This window comes from Humulus lupulus, chromosome X (assembly GCF_963169125.1).
Source record: "Humulus lupulus chromosome X, drHumLupu1.1, whole genome shotgun sequence".
In the NCBI taxonomy this organism is placed as follows: Eukaryota; Viridiplantae; Streptophyta; class Magnoliopsida; order Rosales; family Cannabaceae; genus Humulus; species Humulus lupulus.
This window is the reverse complement of record NC_084802.1, coordinates 26,620,918-26,638,703: the sequence shown is the minus strand read 5'-3', so window position 1 is coordinate 26,638,703 and position 17,786 is coordinate 26,620,918. Positions and strand designations below refer to the sequence as shown.

General features: G+C 34.1%; 1 protein-coding gene and 1 long non-coding RNA gene across 5 annotated transcripts; both read right to left on the bottom strand.

Moving 5' to 3' along the window:
- Positions 1-6,511: 6,511 nt before the first annotated feature.
- On the bottom strand, positions 6,512-10,264 carry LOC133805040 (uncharacterized). The gene is made up of 5 exons (XR_009878773.1): positions 10,115-10,264; positions 9,896-9,934; positions 9,628-9,762; positions 8,646-8,695; positions 6,512-6,873 (listed from the first exon to the last, which is right to left on the bottom strand). It is a non-coding gene; the product is annotated as an uncharacterized LOC133805040 (long non-coding RNA).
- Positions 10,265-11,758: 1,494 nt separating this feature from the next.
- Positions 11,759-16,814, bottom strand: LOC133803464 (putative disease resistance protein RGA3). Of its 4 annotated transcripts, XR_009877972.1 has the most exons (4): positions 13,722-16,814; positions 13,502-13,599; positions 12,445-12,533; positions 11,759-12,118 (listed from the first exon to the last, which is right to left on the bottom strand). XR_009877972.1 is itself a non-coding variant. In XM_062241517.1 (2 exons), the coding sequence occupies exon 1, from the start codon at positions 16,749-16,751 to the stop codon at positions 13,746-13,748; it is 3,006 nt and encodes a 1,001-aa protein (XP_062097501.1). In that variant the 5' UTR covers positions 16,752-16,814; the 3' UTR covers positions 13,501-13,599; positions 13,722-13,745. The 4 variants fall into 4 exon arrangements, 1 of the variants encoding a protein (XP_062097501.1); XR_009877970.1 differs by lacking the exons at positions 11,759-12,118; positions 12,445-12,533 and adding an exon at positions 13,055-13,417; XR_009877971.1 differs by lacking the exons at positions 11,759-12,118; positions 12,445-12,533 and adding an exon at positions 13,055-13,417 and having other exon boundaries at positions 13,728-16,814.
- Positions 16,815-17,786: the final 972 nt, after the last annotated feature.

Sequence of the window (17,786 nt, the reverse complement as noted above, 5' to 3'; positions counted from 1 at the left end):
GCGGGTCTACCCAAGATCATGTTGTATGCAACCGGGCAATCAATTACAATGAACTCGAGCATTTTAGCAATAGCTCGTGCTTCATCTCCTAGTGTCACCACAAGAACGATTGTCCTTATGGCTGTTGTACCTTCCCCAAAAAATCAGAATAAGGTCATCGAGGTCGCCTTAAGGTTGGCTACGGATAGCCCCATATTTTCTAGGGTGGGCCTGAATAACACGTTTACAGAGCTCCCATTATGAATTAGTATCCTCTGTACTCTCCGATTGGCGAGATGAATGGTTATCACTAGCGGATCATTATGCCAGAACTGGAAAATGATTGGTTGCATCTCCAATCACTGTTGTTTTGATAACCTTTGCTCCGAGATGAACTCAATGCCATTGTGGGTTTTTAGCTCCTGTATGTACCTCTTCTGGGCCCCACTGCTCGTGCCTGCCAGATGAGGTCCTCCGGCAATAGTGGCTATGTCCCTCCCTTCTATTGGAGGAGGGACGATCTGGTTCCCCTGATCTGGCTGAGCCTGGGGCTGATTCACCAGATTTTCCCAAGCTGGTTGAATATTCTGTCTCGCTCGCTGAGTGGGAGCTACTCTGTTTTGAGCATACTCGGCTAACGGTCCGACCCAGATGAGAGTCTCGATCTCATCTTTTGGCTGACGCAATCATTAGTGTTATGGACGATGTTGTTATGGAATCGGCAGAATTTGGATGGGTCTCTTTTCGCCCTTTGGTGCCTCATTGGCTCTGATTTCTTCCATGCAAGGCGACTAGAGTTTTCCAAAAAGATACGATATCGCGTATCTGCCAGGTCGGTATAGGCGGTGTAGATGGACTTGTAATTTTCTCCAGGTTTATTCTTTTTAGCGCCATTCTGGTCGCCCTCACCATTCCCCTTTCACTTATTAGCTCCTGCCATATTATTCTGGGTGGCAGGCTGAGTCGTAGCTGCAACATCTGTTACTGTTCTTGCCGGATGAATAGGGGTTTGGCTGGTTCCTGCGATGGCAGATTGTGCCTCTTCCAGGTTTATCCATTCTTGAGCTCGAGCTAGGAATTCATCTACATTTTTAAGTCATTTTCCCTGGAGTTTTTTCCATAGATCACCTCCTCTTGTAATCCCTGTCTCTGGAAGATTGGGTAGCAGGCTGAGTCACAGCTGCAACATCCGTTACTGTTCTAGCAGGATGAATAGGGGTTTGGCTGGTTCCCACGATGGAAAATTGTGCCTCTTCCAGGTTTATCCATTCTTGAGCTCGAGCCAGGAATTCATCTACACTTTTAACTCATTTTCCCTGGAGTTTTTTTCCATAGATCACCTCCTTTTATAATCCCTGTCCTCATAGCCATGAGCTTGGAGTTGTCATCAGTGTATCTGGCTCATGCTGCTACATTGGTAAACCAGTTCAGATATGCCTTTAGAAACCCATCAGGCTGTTGTTTGATGTTGGCCAATGAATCAACCTCAACACGGACTTCCTTCACAACTCGAAACTGCCTCTTAAACTTTGAAGATAGTTTCTTCTAGGAGGTGATTGAATGTTTCTTGTATTTATTGAACCATAACCCAGATGGTCCAGTCAGCATCGCTGGGAATAAGATACACCTTAGGTCGAACCTGACATTGTGGGTCATCATCAACATATTGAAGATCTCGAGCTTATTAGACAAGTTGGTGTTTCCATCATATGCGAGCATGGTCAGCATCATGAAGCCAACAGGATACGGCGCTGCCGCAATGTGGGTAGCGAAAGGCTCGAGTTCCTCATTAGAATCACAATCATCCATGCTTTTTCCAGACAAGAGTCTTTTCATCTGCTCCTCCATTAGGGCTAGCCGCTCGAGGGTTGAATCAATTGTCTCTAGGTTATTTTGGATTTGATTATCAGCTCCCATCCTGTTGTACGCATTCGATGGGTTACTGTCCCTCCAAGCTTGAGCTTGGTTAGGTGGGACATTCCCACGGTCACGTACGATGGATGGATCTTCTCTGGCCTGAGTGTAACTCAAGTCATCGTGGTGAGCTAGATATCCTCTTTGCGAGTTTTAATGATCACGAAGGTCGGAATGCAAGTCGGAGCGAAGGTTTCACGTGGAGCTCAAGTGATTCCTCAGGTCATTCTCATACATGCCTCCACGCTGTCTCTCTATCCAGTAGATTCCTTCTGTGAAGCTTACACCTCGTGGTTGGGATCAAGGTCCGAGATTGTTAGCACGAGACGGTGGGACATAAATGTCTTCTAAGGGGGGAGGATTTGTCCTACTAACCCCCGTGCTGAAGTATTCCTCTGTGGGCGAGGTGGTGTTGGATGGCAAATTTGTGATGGAGGATGCCTTATTGAGGAAGCTATCCTCGTTCCATCGGGATACATTAGATTAGCTCACCCTTGGTCCACTCCAATTTCTGGAGTTGGAGGTCGTGTAGATTGATCTCTCCGTGTTGAAGCTTTTGGCCGAGGCACGAGCGGGTTTGCTGTGATGTCCCTTCTCCTCGAATTGGTCTCAGCTCACCTTGTTTGACCAGGTTGACTTCTATGAGTGTGAGTTGAATGATGAATTCTACAAGGATTGGCAAGTTGGGCATCTCGTGGAATCCGTTTAGAGGGTACAATACTCGAGGTTGTTGTCCTAATAGATCGACTGATGTTAGGTTGATTATCCCTGTGGGACCAATGGGACCCACTTTGCCTCCTTCCGATATTAACATTGGTTGCAGGGGGGGGTAACTGAGCCAAAATTTCCTCAATCTGCCTATTGGCCCGAGAAAAGTGACTTCTTAGCTGGGCCTTTTCCATCTCGATGACCATCAAGTACCCCAGATTTAGATTTTGCGGCCATGAAACCGAACTTCCAGCGTCGTCTTGTTCTACATATTGTTTCCCAGGACGTTGTTGCATGAACACTCCTTCTCCAGTGAGAACAGACATATGATGGCCTCCCTAATCTTCAGACTGATTAGTTTCGTTATCACGCATCAATCGGGTGACCACCATAGTGATTGTGAGATGAATTTTGCATGGGGAATCAAGCCTAATATGCTTTCAATGAAAGCACCAATCGATTGCCGTGGATTTTCGCCAACAGTGGATTAAGAAATTCGATAATAGAGATATTAGGATTTACTAAACAGTAATTGAACAAATAAAGAATATCACAAACACTCACACGCTTTTACGTGGTTCAGTGATTAAAATCCACCTAGTCCACGAGTCTATCTTATTGATCTATTTAGAGCTCTTGAAGAAATTATTGATGAAAAGTTTAGCAGAGTTTTAGTATACAAAGAGTCGGTTCCTTTTTTTGTCCATTCCCGTGGTATTTATAGAGGGTTCTCTTGGACAGCTTTGGGAAACCACATACATAAATATGGTAAATAATAAATTTGGGTAACTTCCTCTTTACACAAGGATACGATTGCATATCGAATTTACATCCGTTATCTCGAGTAATAAATGTGTAATAAAAACTGGTCCTTTATGAGGCGTATAAAGAATCTCCGAGTCTTTTGGGATCCTTCACTGTGCGTCATGACCAGGAAACAACGAGTTGGATGTCGTACGACTAATCTAAACTGTCCTAGGTCGCATTCAGAGCTTCAAGAAGGCGATCTGGGTGATGCATGTCTCGAACTAAATTGTTTGCACAAGAGGCGATCTGGAGACTATCTGGTTGTCGTAAGTTCTCAAGTTTGTCTCGAGCTGCTCACTCTAGAGTCTACATCTTTCTTTCTTCATATGCATGTGTGCCAGCTGTACCCCGTGTTGAATGGTTCTGCTCGTATTTTTGGGGTACAGCATTTTAAATATGGAATATTTTAATTAAAATAGTGCAATTTTTATTTGTAAGATATTTAACTAAATGACATTATTTTATGAGACTAAGTATTGTTATTTGAGTAAATGATGGTATAAAAGAAACTTTTTCCAACTTAATTAAAAAATTATGATAATTATGAAAATGTGGTAACCTTGAGATATTTCTAATTTAACAAAGTCACATATGCAATTATATTATTTAAACGTTTGGTAAAGGGAGTGAGTACCAAAGATTGTTTTATCTTAAATAATTATGTTAAATTATTTACTAATAACTAATTTTGGAAAATTAATTATTTTGTGAGAAAAGAAATAGAAACAGGGTTACTATACTTTTTATTTTATCTTATTTTAATTTAAGATGGCAAATGGGATTAATACTTGATAAATGACAACTAAAGTTAAATAATTCTTTTGGTTATATTTTGAGTACGATTTTATTATAGCCCTGCGATATAAGTCAAGTTAGTAAAATATTTTTGTTTCATAAAATCTTACACCATTTCTAAAAATTAAAGGGACTAAAATCTACCAACTTCTACGCATGTTTTAAAAATATCTCCACGTACGCATGTCGCATGCAAGTTTAGTTTTACGTTCAAAGTATGTCTTTTAATTGAGTGAACATTAATTGTTAGGCATTCGTTGAGATTACGATAGTAGGATTGAGAATTATTCTTATATGATTTTATGTATGATTTTTTTGAAGTAACCTATGCCACGTGTGCATGGCCCATGCACACGTGGGGTGTGTTTTTTGGGCATGCGTAGTCTTACTTGATATTGAGACGAATGTTTAGTTGTGATTCTAAGCTCATTGTGAAGCACACCGCTATTTATTTTTCTTTTGCTTGGACTTGAGGTAAGGAATTTAGCTAGAATTTCTATGAATGATGTTATGAAAGGTATAAGCTATTATGTTATGAGATGAATGAGCTATTATGTTATGAGATAAGCTACTTGTATATGTGCTTGTATGTTGTATGAAGAGCAGTAGGTTGTTAGCGTGTTGAATGCGACACAACAAAGAAGTTACTAAGGATGTGACGTAACTCATAGGGCAGACGCGCCGTGGTTATTCGAGTACCAGAGTTATTGTTTACCTCATAGAGGATGATTTATATCAGTTTATGCTTTTAATGGTTACCTCATAAACTATATGATGTGACATGGACAATAGGGGTGCCATGATCACTTGATGTATGATTATGCTTTTGTTTTATATAATCTTATGTTATGATTATGATTATGACTTATATTGTTATGATTATGTTTTCACAGGATATGACATGGACAGCATGGGTGTCAGGATCATATGTTGTGTGATTATGCTTATGTTTTATATAATCTTATGTTTATGATTATGATTATGATTATGACTTATATTATTATAGTTATGTTTTCATATGACTTATGTTGATAATAATTACTATAAGAAAAATATGTTAAGAATTTATGAAATATGTCGCTTATGTTTTTGTATGTTGTGTTTTCTTTTCTTGTTTGTACTTCCTTATTGGACTTTTAGCTCACCCCCTTACTTTCCACCATTTCAGGTAGTCAATAGGGTTTCTTCTTAGTACACATTGTGATGTGGGGAGTTCCAACGTCTAAACATGTATGTTGTGGGGTATCCATGAGCGATTGAACGATCTAGACAAATACCAAAAATATTTGTGGACTTTTATTTTATAATTTATGTTTTATTTATTATGATATAATGTGACTTTATCTTTATTTTTAAAACCGCGTGAAGATACTACATTTTATTTTAAACAATTGGGTCTAAATTACATGTTTTCACAAGACCCTACTGAACTTTTCTCAAAAGTGGTATTTTTCTAATAAATATAAACTGAGTACCGTTTTTACAAAGAGAATAGAATAGAGCGTTGTTACATCATTAATAGTTAACATGGACAAAGTTCAATATAGGTTGGAATAACTTGAACTGCTAATAAAAACCTCAATAAGAGATAACCCAAATAGGCTAATTAAGCCATTGATGAGTAATACAAACTCAAATTGACAACCAAATCAGAATCTATACAATTAGACTACTAGTGAATCTACTTTTCTTAGATAAGACATTTGTGAGGTCAACGAACTCGGCTCAAAAGTAAAAAACTAAAGAAATCCAAGAACAACGTTAAAGACCCGAAACAAAATTATGGCAAAAGCCAATACAATCATCAGCGAATACAAGCACCATATTCAACAACTAAAAACATAATTACTGTTATCAACCAAAATAAGATGAAGACCCACTAGCTAGCTGTGACGGGTTATGGCCACTACTACAAAAATGAGCTTTCCCGATAGTTTTTAACTGTCGCTATTGAGCAACGACGACAGTCGACTAACTGTCATATTTGCCTATACTGGCGTAAGGGTAGCTACGCCGATAGTTAAAAATTTTCGCTGTTGCAGGCAACGCTGACAGTTATTAGGTGTCGCTATTGCTAGCAACGCCAACAGTTATTAGGTGTTACTGTTGCTTGCAACGCCAACAGTTAAAAACTATTGCTGTTGTAGGGCAATGCTGACAGTTATTAGGTGTCGTTATTGCTAGCAACACCAACAGTTATTAGGTGTCGTTGTTGCTGACAACGCCGACAGTTATTAGATGTCGTCGTTGCTTGCAAAAAATTTATTTATTTTTATTTTAAATTAAAAATTATTATTTAAATGAAACATTTATATACAAATCTAAAAAATTGTAGATTAAAATAACAAAACGTATACAAAGTATTTACAAATCTAATCAAACAAATTTCGAAACAAATATAACACTACTACTTGACTAAAAAATCATATAGTCTTGTTTATAAACATAATCGTCTTGACCTTAAAAAATATATAACTATATTTACAAAGTAAATAATTAACCACCCAAAAAAGAATCCTTTACTCTAATAAAAATTACAAATAAAATAAAATACTAAATTCATTGTCAAACAACATATATTTATTCTTCTTGTCCTTGTACTCACCCTCGTCACCAATAGTCTTTCCAAAGTAAGGATTGGCTGTCATGAATTTCTTTCTAAAATCATCCCTGAAACATGAAAAATCACATTATAATACACCAAACATTAAAAATTATAACTAGATTTTTATTGTAGTATAAATAAATAAGTTTACTCACAATTTTTACATAACTCTCTTGCTACCAATGTCTCAGTCCAAGTGTGACAACATATTCATTAATTGTGATATCATTTATAGGAGTATTGTCATTAAAATTTTGAAGAGAAAACATTAAAGTATAAAAGTAAATCAAATAGAAAATCGGACAGCATATCCTCTAATTTACTAATCTAGCTATCTATCACAATCAACACAAACAAATCAAACAATACAGAGGTTTTCATCCATATATCACGGCAATACACAAAATTCTCATAACCTACTTCACTAATACATGCAAATTTTTAACTTTTCATTATCACCGCAGCACACAATTATAATCCCAGAACCTACTTCACACTACTAAACAATTGATGTGGTACCACAGTTTTAAACTGTGGTAAGAACGTTCATACAACAGTTCTGATATTGTTGTACAATTAGTTATAAAATATAAATAGATGTTCAATCCTTAGCAAAAATGTACCATGTGACTTGAAATTATATTAATACCACTATTGAAGAATTGGAGCTCCTAACATCATTATCTATCGAAGAAAAAACTTCTTGTGTTTCATCCAACAGATTCTATTGAGCAGTTAAACTTATTATTCTACATAAAATACAAAGTAATTTGACTACAAAGTTAAAAAAAAAAAAAAAAAATCCCTAAAAGAAATGCAACCTAGTGAAAGGAACTCGGGGAAGAATGTCAAGGAGTGGCCTGTAAGCAAAGCATATATAAATGTCTACAATGTAACAATATTTTTTAAGAAAGCAATAAACAAATTCTTTATATTCATGTTAAATAAAAAACACTACACATTCTAGAAATATGGATATACCGAAAGCCTTAAACATTTAACTTTTCACTATATATAATTAAATTTGCTTAAACAGTGTAAATATCGCTGATAGGCAGTAATTTTTCCTATTGTCAGTGAAAAGGTTAATATATATGCAAGCTACTGCAACAAGAAATTTATACACATACATATAAACGCATTAGAAAAAGCTATGAAAGAGAATATCATAAATGAACACCAAAAGCATTTATTGAACCCATTGCGTTCCTCTTCTTCACACATGTCCTTACACCATAATCACCAACTCTAGGTATTATATATAGTGAAAAATATATTTTATATAGGTTTTTTAATAAAGTTTTAAAAAATATGACTTTTTTTTACAAGTATTATTTTATGGCTTTTGAAAACTTGTATTTCCTTCTATGGGGTTTTTTTCCCATATTTTTGTAAAAATATCATTATTATGCCATATTTTTGTAAAAAATCATTATTATGCTATATTTTTTCTCATAATCTGATTTTTTTTAATTAAATTTGTCCATACAAACTAAGAAAAGTTTAATTACCATATTTTTACATATTAATGGCTAAAAAGCCATATTTATGAAGAAAAAAAATCTCTTATATATAACTTTATGTAAATAAAAGAGCTCGTTGAGTAGTGACACAAAAAGAAAAGCCCATAAACTTAACTATGAAACTATATCCACTGCCAAGAAACCACCCAAATAAACTTCCTGTATTTTAAACACAGGAAGTTTACCTAAGTAAACCATATAATAATCAGCTAATCACATGAAATCAATAAAACATTTTATAAGCTTGATGACAGAAATTAGAGAGATTTCAAAGAAAAAATAATCAATAAGATACACAAGCTAAAGTTACTCACAAGAGGTATGATCACAAGTGTCCATCTTTAGTAGGCATTTTCGCAAACACCTGATTTGCATAAAAAAAACACTCAATTATAGAAAGAGAAAAAAAATAAAAATAGCATAGAGAATTCTTCAGACATTAAATGCTTTGAATAGAGAATAGAAAGTCAGATTTTTCCCCAAACTCTGTTAGTCCTTTGTCAATCAAAAATCATACAAAAATTACCAAAAAAATATGCCAAAATTATAATGCTTCAAAAAAAAGAACTCACTCCTAATCAATCAATTTACCATAACAAAGTAGGTAGACATTTTCCTTAATTTCTACTCTAACTAGTAACTTCTAGTAAAAATCATTTAAGATTCATATAAATTTATTCCCAATTATTTTATTTTTTTATCTCTCGATCTTTAGTTTACCATGAAACAATCACCAGACTGATATGTTGCACTTACACAAATAAAAAATAAAATAAATATTAGAGTAAGCATCATGAATCTCATTTGATATTAAAATAGAAATGGAAGGAAACTTGTTGCTGACATTGAAGAACATATTTTCCTTTGTTATAGTTCAGCAACAACAATTTAATTCTAAACAACTTAAATCATTAGTCAACAAAATATTGTCTCTGTTTTCTTTAATGAAAGTTTGACCTCCCACAATGAAAATCTTTCTTTGATGAGCACTAAATGATGAAAAGAAAAGAAAAAACTAGCATAAAGATATGATACAAAACAAACTCTCAAAATAACAGATAAGATCTCTTACAAGAGGTGTTCAATCGAAAAGTGAGAATCTCATATCATCACTCTGTTCATCCAAATCAATTAATCTTACTTACACTTCCTTTTCAATGTCCCCTCCTTGAATCATGAAATCCTTAGTTACCCTAAAGCCTTTCTCAACTAGACAACAGAAATAATTCAGATTATTATATATATAAGTAGTTAGCAAATAAATAAATAAAAAGAGAAATACGACACAAAACTCACCTGTCAATGGGCACGTAAGTCTTCTACTATTTGATACAACAATAAAGAGTCTTCAATATCACACCACCAATTCAACCACCATCATCGACATTCACCACCAGAAACAACAAACACAAAACATCATCATCACCACCACTACAACCACAAAAAATAGGAACTCTATAAAATAATAATAATAAATATTAAACTTTGGGGATAATATTGTGGGGCAGAAAAGATGGAGGCTAAGAATAAAATTAATGCACAAATAAAATAAAAGTCTCATTACCCAGTAGAAACAAAGATTACAATCCTTCAGAACCATAACCTAAAATATTAAAAATCATAAATGAATATTTATATTAAAAAAATCACGTTAAGAGAGACTATAGGAACAATAATTTGGGTATTTAGGTCAAGTTTCGAGGATGAAATAGTTGAACACTTTCTATTATAATAAATGACTGAAATTCCACACATATCAACTGGAGTTTAAAATAGTGCAAACCTGAGATAGACCATTCTGCTTAGAGAGAAGAGAGGTGACAAACCCAACCAAATGAATGTGCCTTCGTCCTTTGCGCTAGAGAGAGGAAGGAGCGACTAAGAGTGAAAAGTGAACTAGTTGACCAGAGAAACAATGGGGAAAGAGAAGGGTTAGGAAAAATAAAGCATTTAGTTTTACTTTTTTAGCTTGCCGCATAAAAAAATTTGGGCCCGCCAATAATTTCAATTCTTATATTACTTTACCGCTTTTTTACCTTATTACCTATCATAATATTTTTCCAATAAACTTATAATCCACTATTGTAAAAAAAAAAAAAAAAAAAAAAAAAAAGATATATGTTGTAATTATAATAAAAGTTAATAATATGAAAAATTTAGAAGAAAAAAAATTTGTTTTGAAAGTTTTTAATAAATATATATAATTTTCATAAATATATATTTTAAAAAATTTAGTTTGTTTTTAAAATTAAATTATTTATTAATTATATTTTTAGATTTTTTTTATTAGAATTTTGATGGCATTTTATAATATTGAAGTTTTATTAATTGTCGGCGTTGAGATCAATGAAAAATTTTAATTGTCGGCATTGGTCTCGAATTAACTGTCAGTGTTGGGGGTCAACTACAACAGTTTTTAACTATCGGCATTTGTATCGAATCAACTGTCGGCATTAGGGTCAATATCGACGGTCAAAAGCAACTGTGACATTTATTAACTGTCGGCATTGGTTTCTATGCCTACAGTTTTTAACTGTCGGCGTAGAGTCGCGCTAAGCAATTACGACAGTCAACAGAGTTGACTGTCGTGGTTGGGTGTCGGGAAAGCCCAGTTTTGTAAGAATGGGCCTGTAAGTGACATGTTCACTTTGTGAGGAAGAGCACATCCACGTGCATCTACATATTTATCACCAACATCTCAGTACACAAAGTAAAATTCTAATTAGTGTCACCATAAACAACAATACTATTTAGCTTTTCATCAAAATTATTATAACAACATATATGTAAATCATGTTTAAATTTCTTAACATAAAAATAAGCAGTAGCATGATTGTTGTATTGAATTCATGCCCTAATAGATGATTTAGAATAGAGCTGTAAATACGGTTTGGACGTTTTAGTATGAGCACGACATGGCATGAAAAAGTATGGGCTCGGGCTAGGCACGACACGAATTGAATATTGGCACGGCAAGACACGATATAGGCCTGAGCACAACACAATACGACAAACCCGAAGGCACGACACGATAAAAAGCCCGATATATTGATATTAATAATGATACTAAATTTTTATTTGTCAATTATATGTAAATTAATATGATAATAAAAGTCTATTATTTTTCTCTATGTTTATAATTTTATAATTATATTAATTTGTTTTTAATTTTTTTGAGTTAAATTTTTTAATATTTATTAGTAGGTATTCAAATTCTAATAATTATCTTTGATATAATTTTGTGTAAAGTATTGTTGAAAAATATATAAAAATATCTCAAACTATAATTTGAACAAAGAAATGTATTTGAATTTGTGGTTAGTCCATTGAATGTTAAAAATGACGTGGGGGTTTCAATTCTCCATCCTCACATTTTTTTGCAATAATAAAATGGGCCCGAATAAAAAAAGTGGACTTGCCCGATACGACACGAATCACGACACGACATGGGTCATGCCTATGGGCTCGGCCGACCCATATTTACAGCTATAATTTAGAATATAGTTCAATGAATAATGTATAGTTATCAAGTATGCTCACTAGTATTTTTCTTTGTTGTGTTCTAGAATCCATGATGACCTCTCTAATGAACAATGAAATCTAAAACCAAATTAAAAATAAAAGCAAGAATCACACAATCTAATAATAAGAATAATGCTGTAATAACTAAAGACTATCAAGATTTTTTTTAATGAACTCTCCAAAAAAAAAGTGGAACTATATGTATGTTTTACTCTTTTATATTCATGAAGCAGTCTTTGAAACCCAAGCAAGCATTATCATAGTCCTGAAACAGAGTAGAAAGTAAAATAGTATATTAGAAGATTTTATCATATAGAAAAAAAAAAAAACAAGGTTAATATACAAATGAATCATATGTGATTGATAATTATTGATCCCAAATAGTTGTCATGTAGTGTGATCAACAAGCCAGCATTTTTTCTACATAAAAGACAAACTCTATAGTGACTAAACAAAACAGCAACAGGGATTGGATACTCATAAAAGTGCCCGTTCTACCCTCTGTAAATCCACTGTAATTATATTTACTTGAATATACAAATTATACAAATGTAAAAGTGACTATTAATTAGCTCAGAAGGAAAATAACACCTGCCATGTTCAGCTTTTTAGTTGAAGTCAAAGTTACAATTGATGCTCAGATGACCAATCCATGGAGATTCATCCTTCAACTGGCTTTTCTTTAAAAAAAAAAAAACTTGATTCATCACACTGCAATGTTGATCACTTCACAAACTGAAAAAATAAAGATAAGATAATATCATTTCAAAAGATATGCAGCTATTGTAAGTCTATAAACAACCTAATAATAACCACATATTACAACTATGCAAATAAGTCCAATGGAGTCTAGGTAAGGATTATTTCCAAGTTTATTGTAAGCAATCTAGTAAAGGTAAAATGAAGAATCGAATTGAAAAACGATTTACCACTCACTCCCTGGCCTGTCATAGGTTTCCTAATAATTACTTCAATGCAGCCCTCCCAGAGTTTTAGTTCTTCTTTGATCTTGTTTCTGGTTAAAACCACCAACATAAGCAATAGATAAAACTAAAGCTTAGTCTAAAGAACAAAAGAATTTGAGGGTTGAAGAACACAACGTACTATATAAAAAGAAAAAGAAATGACATGAGAGAAACAATTCCAGATTGCATGAATACATTAATAAAAAATAAAAGGGAGCTAAGACAGATAAACTCACATGTACAATTAGGGGGAAACTTCAATTATATTATCTTTGTTACAAACTTGGGACAATCGATAATAAAAACATGCTTCAAACTGCTTAGTTGCTTGAAAATGTTGTCAAATTGGGACAACGTTTTCTATTACAGTAGACTTAAGGAGAGGAAGGTTCACTCCCCTCTAACAGTGATGTCAAATTGGGACACTCATTTATCTTGAAAGACTTAAGGCAAGGAAAGTTTTCAATCTCTTCTAGCAGTGATGTCAATTGGAGCAATCAAATATATTGATAATGATAAACTCAAGAGAAGTTCTAGCGCTGATGTCAAATTGAGGCAATCAAATATTCTTTCATGGTGTTGCCAAGGCCAATCTTTTCCTGTAGTAAAGATAAATAATTAAACGAAAACACTAGAATAAATCCATAATTATTATATATGAACAAAAAAGGATGAAGACTGACTAGCTAGATTGTTAGCTTTGATGGTTGTATGTAACATGCTTCAATCCACTCTGTGAGGAGGGTGCAGCATATCTATCCACATATTTAATCACCAACGTCTGAGTAGTATCACCATCACATCACATCACATCACAGCACACAACAACAATAAAAGTTAGATATTGAATATTGAAATAAAAAAAAACATTAAATAAATAAATAAAAGGAGAGATAAACTCACATGCACATGCACAATAGAAAAACTTCAATCACGGTATGTTTGTGCCAACTTGGGGCATCCGCTAATAGATTTTGATACACAATTGCTTAAGTTGTCAGGAATTGATGTCAAATTGGGGCAGTCACGTACATAGATAGTATTAAGGGAAGGGAGGTTCCCAATCCCTTCTAGGATTGATGTCAAATCACGGCAGCTTTCGATCCTGATAGACTTGAGGAATGAAATGTTCCCATGAATGTTCCTTATTCCCCTTATCATTTTCCACGTTTCTTCTAATGGCTTTGAGCTACTTTCTTTGAGTTCAACACTTTCAATACATGGAAACAAGGGCATTGATGCGAGGTTAGGACACTTGAATATTTCTAGATTGGAAAGACGAGGAAATGATCTAATCTCATTCCAATCTAATTCCCTCTTCCACCACCACCACCACTTGAGATTTGGACATTTTTCAATACAAAGACTCACCAGGGATGGAAAGAACAAGTCGGCATCATCAAAGTCTTCATCTTCGGCTGAGGAGCACATGTACTCAGCTTCAACATCCACAATCTTAAGTTCCTTGAGACAAGCCAAATGATCTAATTTTGGGAGATATTGACACTTCTTACATCTGATTAACTCCAATCGAACAAGGTTATCCAATGAAGAAAGCCAACCTCCCAATCTCACACCCATAAATTTCCACACTACCAACACTTGTAGACTGGAAGGTGGCTGCAAACCCTCAAGTGCAAACTCATAAATTTCCACCTTATTATCATTACTCTCATCAACTTCTTCCCACAATAACCTCAACCATTGAAGATTATGCTTCCCTTCACAAATGACTCGCTTTAAAGTTGGTGCCGTGGATTTCGATGCAACATAGTTTGTTGTGTGTCTCAGTCTTTGAATACTTAAGCCTCCTTGCTGTAAGTTGTTAATAAGGTTGCTCAGTTCTTGAAACCCACTCGACTCAGATACAACAAATCTATCTAATGTGTGAAGGGAAGGCATATACCCAAATTCAGGGGGCATCTCAGTCAACCTACGACACCCTTGAATCATAAGATGCCTTAAGTTGACCAATTTCTTCATGTTTTGAGGTAATCTAAAGAGATAAGAACAATATGAGAGATTCAGAGTCTGCAAATTCTGTAATCTTACCAAAGAGCTTGGAAGCATTTTTAATTTAGAATTATAAGAAAGATTAAGATATCTCAAATGTTCCAATTCACACAAATTCTTTGGCAACACCTCAATGTCCATGCGAGAAAGACTCAAAGCTCGTAGGCACTTAAACTTGAACAAATAGTTCTGAAGTTTGGAGAAGCTCAACTCTTTACAGTTATGTGAAAGAAAAGTTCGAAGTCTTTTTTGTTGAGAAAATAAATCTAAATTCTGACGTGAATTGTTGGTTTCTAGTTCGAAATCAAAATCAACTAATGACACATGGAGACTTTTTTCGCCAGAGATTTTAGTATTTTGATTGATTATGACACTATCTGATCCTGCCACCAAAATAGCAAGATCATGCATGAGGTCATGCATTTTGCATGATATTATGTCACCAAACTCATTCCTTATTGGTTCTTGAAAAAAAGATCTCCAAAGTAGATTTATAAAATACTCATAACCAATATCTTCAAGACACTGATTTTTGTGATGAGAGCATTTTGTAAATCCTTGGGCCATCCATAGTTGTATCAACTCCCTCACTTCAATTTTATAATCTTTTGGAAACAATCTACAGTAAGCAAAGCAATGCTTCAAATGTGAAGGGAGATGATTATAACTTAGCATGAGGGTGGGTAAGATATCATTTTCATTTTGATCTATTTTTGCAAGTTCACTATTCAGAAACCACGATAACTCCTTTTCCGGGTTTTGAGACTGCCATAGCCTTGACTGCAATAATCTTCCTATTGTCCTTATGGCCAAAGGAACTCCCTTGCACTTTTCTACAACCTCCATTCCTAGCTCCATTATTTTTGAACCCTCAACCGGCTCTTGTTCTTTCTCGAATGCCATTCTCTTGAACAAGTACCAAGACATATCTTTGCTCAAACCTTTTACTTCCAATGGCAAAATTGTCTGACTCTTAGTTATCCTAGCAACCATTTCACTGCGAGTGGTTACTAAGACTCTACTACCCCTTCCTCCACACTTCAACATCATCTCTAACATGCACCATTTTTCACCATCCTCATTCCACACATCATCCAACACAAGGAGGTATTTCTTTCCACTTAGCTTAGCTCTAAGTTGATTCTGTAATTGTTCCAACTGAAGGTTTTCAAGATTGTTATAAGAATCAGACGTTATAATTTTTGCAACTAGTAATTTCACATCAAAAACATCAGAAACACACACCCACATTTTTGGTTCAAAATGTTTTTGGACTTTCTCGTCATTGAAAACATATTGAGCTAGTGTGGTTTTTCCTAACCCTCCAATACCTAATATTGGAACGAAAGACACATCCTCTTCAAACTCCATTTCCACCAATAATCGAATAATTTCCTTCTTTTCATCCTCTCTCCCAATAACTTCCCCTTCATCCACATATGAGCAGGTCTCCCTCATACGACTTCCACCGGCAACTATTGTTTCTTCTAGACGATCATTCAACTGAAAACTCTTATTGACTCTTATATCATCTAGTTTTTCTCTTATATCTTTAATCTGATGACCCATCTTAATACGAAAAACTAGCTGATTAGAGCTGGAGAAGAAAACACGTACCTGCCTGGTGAATTTATTCCCAGACATCACTCTACGTTGCATAGCTTTTGTATGAAACTTGTCCACCAAGTCATCAGCAACAAAAAATGCATCTCCAAGCTGTTTGAGCCAAGCTTTGACACTATTATCGACAGCCATCTTCTGTTCTGCATCGAGAAGTACACCTTTAACTATGTTTGTCGTATCAACAAGTTTCTGAACCTCGCCCTTCATACAGTAAAGCACTCCAACCTCTTCGAATACTGCTGAAAGCAACATCTCAACAAGACTTTCAGCAACATTGAATAAAACTCCTTCGGCCATTGTTGTTTTAGAAGGTGAGATAAAGCAGGCAAGTATGTTTTGAGTAATGTCTTAGTTTGAGATGGTAATAGTACATATAAGAAAATGAAAATAAACAATACATATATTTATTGGTTTATATGAGCACCACGACTTTATTTCATCTTGACTTATAGGCATCATTGATGTAATCGAGTCCCACTGCATTATTATTTCTTGTCTTTTAGGTATCATTGAAAACTGATTGAGCCCACTGCTTTTGAATTGTGTGTGTAGGGGACTTTTCTCAAATGATTTGTTTGATCTTTTCTTCGGGGGAATATTGTTTTTATTATCCACAAAGAATACATTTCTTCCATGTTATTTTGATATCAATTCATTCAAGTGGTCATGCCAAAGGAAAGAAACAGAAATAAATAGATAATAATAGTGGTAGTAGGCTTTGGTTGGCAACATTTTGCTTTAGAGAAGCTAGCTATAAAGATTAGCTTTATAGAGAATAACTTTTTACACTAAGCCTGTGTTTGGTAGGGAGAAAAGAAAATGGATAGAAAAAGTGAAAGAAAGAAAAGAACGTATTTTATCACCCACTTATTTGGTAGAAAGAGAGGAAATAAAATTTCTTTATCTCCTTTGTTTGGTATTTGAGTTAAAATTGAAAAGGAAAGAAATATATTTTGACATTTTAGCCATTTTAGCCTTTATATTTATGTGTTGTTTATACTCATTAATCTTATATATATATATATATATATATATTACTTATTATTTTGACTCCAAAGTTTTATAAATTATCATGCCTATTATTTAAAATTAGATTTTTTTTTTAAAAAAAATAACTATGTCTACCCTTCTCTATTTTTTTTTCATTTCTTTCATATTCTTAAAATAAAACATATAAATAATAATTTTATAAAATTTAAACTAAAAATAAATAAACGAGCAAATATATAAAAAAAAAAAAGCTAAAATTAATATGTATTATTTTTGAGTGGTATATAAAAATATGAAGATAAAACATAAATGAATAATTTTAACATAGAAAGTTTCAAAAAA

Bases quoted from the DNA above. Each gene is read 5' to 3' on its own strand.
- LOC133803464 (XM_062241517.1), bottom strand. From the start codon at position 16,751: ATGGCCGAAGGAGTTTTATTCAATGTTGCTGAAAGTCTTGTTGAGATG.